General features: G+C 38.6%; 1 protein-coding gene across 1 annotated transcript; it reads left to right on the forward strand.

The window, feature by feature from the left end:
* The first annotated feature begins 1433 nt into the window (after positions 1–1433).
* LOC134636931 (uncharacterized) lies at positions 1434–6333 on the forward strand. The gene is made up of 9 exons (XM_063487202.1): positions 1434–1750; positions 2650–2690; positions 2944–3102; positions 3191–3328; positions 4646–4888; positions 4972–5040; positions 5136–5272; positions 5398–5462; positions 5679–6333. The coding sequence occupies exons 2-9, from the start codon at positions 2663–2665 to the stop codon at positions 5752–5754; spliced, it is 915 nt and encodes a 304-aa protein (XP_063343272.1). The 5' UTR covers positions 1434–1750; positions 2650–2662; the 3' UTR covers positions 5755–6333.
* The last annotated feature ends 131 nt before the right edge of the window (positions 6334–6464 follow it).

Here is a 6464-nt window from a genome sequence, read left to right on the forward strand (position 1 = left end):
ATGCGAGTTCTTAACTCCTTTAATCTCTGCAATGGAGCTAGTGATAGCAACGTTATCGCAAATATCAGACACAATGTCTGCTTTTATGGGAAACACAGCAAGTTTAAAAGTACAGGATTTACATTAAAATCACTTCTTACATAAAGCAAAACAACAAGCAATTGTTCACTGGTGAAAAAGAGGAATGTGGAAACTTGGTGGAGCCATTTGATAAAATCTGCAAATCCTCTTTGGAGGTCATAGGAGAGACAATATCAGTGCAGTGATTACAAAGACATGAGGTTGTGAACATTTCTTCTGTTAAAAAAAAATCCTTGGAGATGGAGATGATCTGCTGTAAAGACCCTGAAAGGAGCACCTGACTTCTTTACAAACTGCTTATTATATATGTGCTTGCTCCTTTCTGGACAGTGTTTAAGTTATTTATTAGTTCAGGGCAAATATCAGGAAAGAATTGCATTAAAATAAAATGAGGTAACTTTTGAGCTTCTTCAGCAGGGGGCACCATACTCCACATCTGCTCTGACAAAACTCATTTCATGGCTGCTGATGTGCACAGTCTGACATGTTAATCTGTCAGAGAAGTGAAGATTTGAAGGATTTATATCCATCTATCACCAACATACCTGGAAGAAAAATGTTTGTGTCATGTGTGAATAAAAGAAAATGGATCAGTTTCTACTAATGAGTCCTGCTTTAACTTTTATTATGACATCTGTACCTGAGCTGTACATTTGGAGGCAGCAGGTGCTGTTAAACAGGCCTTTGTGTGTTTTCTCTTTGTGTCTCACAGATGGGTGACTTTCAATGATCAGGTGAAGGTGTGCACCACAGAGACCTGGGATCTACCTCTACTGCAAGGCTGAATGAGGTGATATTTGTCTTTAAATCCTCTGATTACAAACCTCAGGTCTGTTCACAGAGCAGGTTCGGTTTGTTTCCTGGGCCTTGCTGAGTAAAACTGAGAACCACCTGAGATATTGTCAGACATCTGATCAGGTTTAACTCACAAATTATTTCAGAAAACGAACAAGACCCACGGCTGCTTCGGGTCCTCTCTTCGTTTATTGGACAATTGGAGTTTGTTGTCATCACTTCAGTCTGACGCCACCTCCTCCTCTGCCTGTTAGTGTGAGGAAATAAGACAAAGAAAGACTTTAACATCCACAATAAGAGAAGATGTCATTTAATAAAAAAGAATTACAACAAATGACTGTCAAAAAAGAAAAAAACAGCAAATCAGCTCATTTACCTTCAGTTTCTTTTATTTTGAAAACAAATACTTTGTTACTTCTGCTGTGATTAATAAATATTGGTCTTTTTTCAAACTCCGTGTTCTTTCTCTTCTTCCTATTATGACTTCTCTGTTTATTTCCAAGTTATTTTCACTTCTCTGTTACAGGAATCATTGTGGATCCATGAGCGTAATCTGACTGAACGTGTGCAGTTGAGCCTTTTTTAAGTCACTGTGCAGAACTTTCTTCAGCTTTTTGTAAGAACTGCACTGAGTAGAAAATGCCAGGCCTAGATTGCAGGAAAGCACAGACATGAGTAGCAAACCCACAAAGATCTGGGGTTTGCAGTGGCCTACAACTTTCCAGAGTGCAGCTCTCTCTTCAGATGTCTTCCGCCTTCTACACTTTTGCATCCTTGAGCTCTTGTTTTCAGTGAACTGAAGCACGGAGAGGATGAGGAAAGATTTTGCCTTCAATAACTGAACTAAAAGACACAAAATCTGCTCAAAATTAAGGTAAGATCTAAACCTTCATTTTAAAATTGGGTTTTATGTTTCAGAATAAATTCAAAGGAGTTAACTCGACTATCCCGGAAACTTTCTGTTTGCTCCGTAATGGAGTTCAAAGTTAGTGCAGAGGCACCAGTTTAAGAGCAAATACAGATGAAATGTTTTAAGTGTTTCAGAAATTGTTGTTTGTACGGAGTCGAAGTTAAAAGCTTTTAAACAAAACTGAAGAAAAATCAGTTGAATCTTGTTTCAAAGCCTTTGATGTGTATGATCATGTTAATTTAATTGGCTTAAAGATCCTTTAAGCTGCGAGTTTAGTTCTGTGGTTCAGTCACTGAGATTTAATTTTTCAAATGATGAGTTTGAAACTGAGCTTTAACGTTTTTCTTTTTGGCGTCATCGAAGCACCTTATGTGGAGGCAGCAAATTCTTGTTTAATATTCATTTTGATGCAATTTGGTTGGACGTATAATGATCTCAGTTAAGCTGTTTTTTAGGAGAATTTATTTAAGTCACTTCAATGGAAACAAATTTATATTTTTCTTCTTAAAAACGTCTCATTTTTGATGAGCAGTCAGATAAAGTTACAGCAGCTTTACAGGAAACACCTTCACATGAGCTGTTGGTGAGATTAAATTAAAGAGCCACAAGAAATGTTTGACTTTCTCAGTGACACTCTTTTTCAGTTTTTAAGTGTAACACAGAGTTTTATCATTTTTAACATACGACACAGAGAGAGGACGGAAACAGCACGAGGGCTTGGTGGTTTCTCTGTAAAGTGTTCATGTGAAGAAGAATCTCTCTGTGGCTGTGTATAAAATGAAAGTGTTCACTTTTAATTAGTTTTCTTGTTATGATTTCGTGTTAACAGTAATGTTCATTTGTGTTTTATTTTAAACCCTCAGGTCAACTTTCAGAATGAAGGTGATTGTGTTGTTTGTGTTTGGTGAGTGAATATACTTGTGAAGTAAATATTGTGAATAATCCTTTAAAATACTGCACACACATGTTGTAGATGGTGTGTGACCTCATGTTTAATCAAACTGAAAAATCATCTATAAATATGGTTGCAGTGGTGTTTTAGTGATCTCAGGTTCATTAGTGTCACTGTACAAGTTTACGACGACATAAAGAGAATTTGACTGGTTTTGTACATATACAAGATGCGTATATATTAACTGTGATTGTCTTCTTTTCAGTGCTGGGTGCACTCTCTGCTGCAGGTGAAGATTTCTTTGCAAAAGTCGCGGGGAAAGTCACATTGAAGTGTGGGGTCAGCAGCTACACACGCTCTCTGCAGTGGCATCATGGAAAAGACCTTCTTCATAGTGTTGATCAGAGAGGCTTCCCTCGCAAAGGTACTTGATTATCTTGAAATACTTAACAGTAAACATCAGTATATGATGATTACATTATATTAGAACATATTTTTATTTTTTGTGTTAGGCGGTGTTGATCTTGTACGGAGGTCAGTCGTGAGACAGACGAATCTGGAAATCTCCAGTGTGACAGAAACAGATGCTGGAGAGTTCACATGTTCGACAGATGGGACACGTCATGAACATTCACTTGCTGTGTTCTCAGGTAAACAGCAGACCCTGGAAAATATACATTTAGAAATAAATGCTCATATTTATTGGAACAGTGATGGGTTTAACATATTAGGACAGTTATGGTTTTGTTTTCTGGATCCTTCCATGCTACACTGATAATCAGGCTAATAAAAACATCACTGCTGTGAAATGAGGGGAAATTTTGTTTAATGTGACTGATGGTTTTGTTACTATAGCAGGTAAAAGGATATACAACAAATATATACAAAGCATTACTTACACATCATGTTTTGCACTCTGGTGAAGTTTGGAGACTCACATTAGACAATTCAAAGCAACAGAGACCAAAATCCAGATTATACTATTGAAAAATCAAGCTAAAAGTTCAAATTTCTCTTAATTCAACTTAATCCTTTCCCATTCAACCTTCAGCATCTTTAAATAAGTAAGTAAAGCTTATTAATTTAGCGCTTTTCATAGACAGGCCATCACAAAGCGCTGTACACAAAGATTAAAATAAACAGAAAGTTAAATCACAGAATTTTCAATATATACAATATAAAAGTTTAAAAGTAAATAAAAATGTAAAATTTAAAAAGCGTTGATCAACAGAAGGCTTGTTTAAAAAGATACGTTTTTCACTGCTTTTTAAAGGATTCCATAGAGTCAGCCAAACGTAGTTGTGGTGTAAACTGTTCCACAGACTGAAAGGCTCTGTCCCCTTTCAGACGTGTACGGGGAACAACCTCTTTAACAAACTCTGTTGTACAGGCAGCTTTCCTTGTTTGATGTCTCTAATCCCAACATGGGACACCACTGAAACTCCCTAAACAGGAGTGGAGACACAGGGTGGGCAGGACCACCACAGTCTTAAGTTTTTGGTTTTTTTTAGTGAACGGCTGCTTAAACAAAAAAGCTTATGCTGTGTTTCTATATGACAGTGATGCCTGTGTAAGCAAATTACGACAGTTAGTGACAAAAAAAATACAATTTGGACTACACTAATTTGTAGTAAAGGAAAAAGACATAAACATCAGCTGGTGACGTAATAAACAGTCCAGGCCTGATTTTTTTCTGTCACTAGCTGGGTCACTACTTATTACAATCCCTCTACAGTTAAATGGTTCTCTATGATATTTTCATATCACCAAAAATGTTCCAATGTGTGAAAGAGTTACCACATTTTCTTTAATACTTAGTGTAATATGCTCTCATTGTTTTTCCTCTCATGTTATAAAGCTTTGTCATGTGTGTAGCGAGTTTGGATGAAGCACTTTGTTCAGCATGGTCTCCTTTTCTCTTTGTGTTTCTCATGTATCTGTTATTGTCCATCTGTTGTCCTTCTCAGTTTTGGTCTCTGTCCATCCCTCTGCTGTTCTCAAGCTGAACGATGAGGCAACGCTCCAGTGTGAGGTGAAAGGTCAGCACAAAGGTTGTGAAGTGAAGTGGAAGACTCCAAATACAAAGTCACCCACAGATTCATCAACAGTTCAACTGAAACCTGTAACAAACTCACATAACGGGGCCTGGGAGTGTATCATCACCTGTGGCAGCAATACGTTTAGTCAGAGTCTGGCCATCACAGTACAAGGTAATACACAGGTACTAGGAATGAAGACCCATGTTTACATATGTGGTCAACGAAACATAAGGATGTGTGTTTTTGTTCTTCAGAGCCTCCAACTACAACAACAAAGTCACCATCCAAACCGGACAGCAACAGTAAGAAAACCTGCGACACATGTGCGTACAGTTTATCACGACTTCTGCTCACAGTGATCCTTCACTGAATGTGTATCTGACACTTTTTATCCTTCAATAATCTGTTTGGCTTTCAGGCGGTAACGATGTTGCTTCAGCGGGGCTGTTGGGGCTCGCCTGGTGGGTGTGGGTTGCCATTGGCGTTGGCTGCCTGGTTGCGATTCTCCTGATGGTTTGTGTCATTGTCTTGTGCGTGAGAGTCAAAAGAAGGAAGGTAAGAAAGGAGATCCATTCATCACATCTTTATGTGGTGCTGTGATGACTGAAGATGAAACTAAGAAGAATGGCTCTCTGTAGCAAACAAAAATGCATTTTTTTTTCTTCTCTTGTTTTTTATAGAAGAGATTTCTGAAGATGAAGGGCCAACAACGACCGAGGCATAAGAAATACTGCCAGTGTGACCAGTAAATGTTCTCATTTTACTTCAACCTCATAAAAAAATCCCCTTTTACCCCCACTTCAGCGATCTCTCTTCACTTTACAGATGCTTTCTAATAGACTCTATTCACTTTATACGAATGACTGTTTGACCTTCATTTTCACAGTGGCTTTTACCGAGTACTCCATTATTATGTTGTAATTAGTGTGAAAACTTCTCCTCTTTGCTCTCTTTATCACAGCCCAACAGCTGCAGCAAAACCGAAGCAAGGACGCCGGAGAGAGAAGCCATCAGCCCTCCCTCTGCACCCCGCCTAATGGAGTGACATGAAAGGCAGATTGAAAGGAGGGGAGATGCAGGAGAATAAAGAGTGAAAGAGAGGAGGGGCAAGGAGGAATAGATGGAGATAAGGAGTGAGTGATGGAGAACCCCAGTGCGGACACGGCGTGAATGTAAATTAGGCTTTTAATGCAAATAAAAATGAAATGTAACGATGTAGGAACTTTTTGTGTAGGCGTTCTTTCTGCAAGTATAATTCCCGTCTGAACATTGTTTGTCTTAAACATTTCACCCCTCCACCCCACCTCCACCCCTCTCCATCCACCCACCGGATGTCCTTGGGCTCTCCTCCCAATTCCTGTCACCTGACTCCCCACGCTCACCTGCATGTCTCCAGTCAGTGAGCCGTGACCTCCTCGGCTGTTTTCCTTGTCAGATTGTCAATCTTCCTCCAAGTGTTGTTGCTTCTTTTTTATTTTATTTTTGTGTGTTTTTTGTTTTTTTGGCCTGTCTGCCTTTTAAGCACAATTGTAACTAAAGATCTGCACTCGTTTTGCCTGTTTGGCTGCACTCGGGTCAACATTTATACGTCATTTTAAATTTAACGCATTTATCGAGCCGATTAAAGAGAATGTCTTTCTTGTGTTTTTCTGCTCGTATGTAAGATATTCCTTTTCTTCTTGTATTGCTTTAAAATCATATGTTTTTTTTCTCAATTCAATAAACTTTACTTGACGACAACATTTGC

Source organism: Pelmatolapia mariae, linkage group LG10_11 (genome assembly GCF_036321145.2).
Source record: "Pelmatolapia mariae isolate MD_Pm_ZW linkage group LG10_11, Pm_UMD_F_2, whole genome shotgun sequence".
Classification (NCBI taxonomy): Eukaryota; Metazoa; Chordata; class Actinopteri; order Cichliformes; family Cichlidae; genus Pelmatolapia; species Pelmatolapia mariae.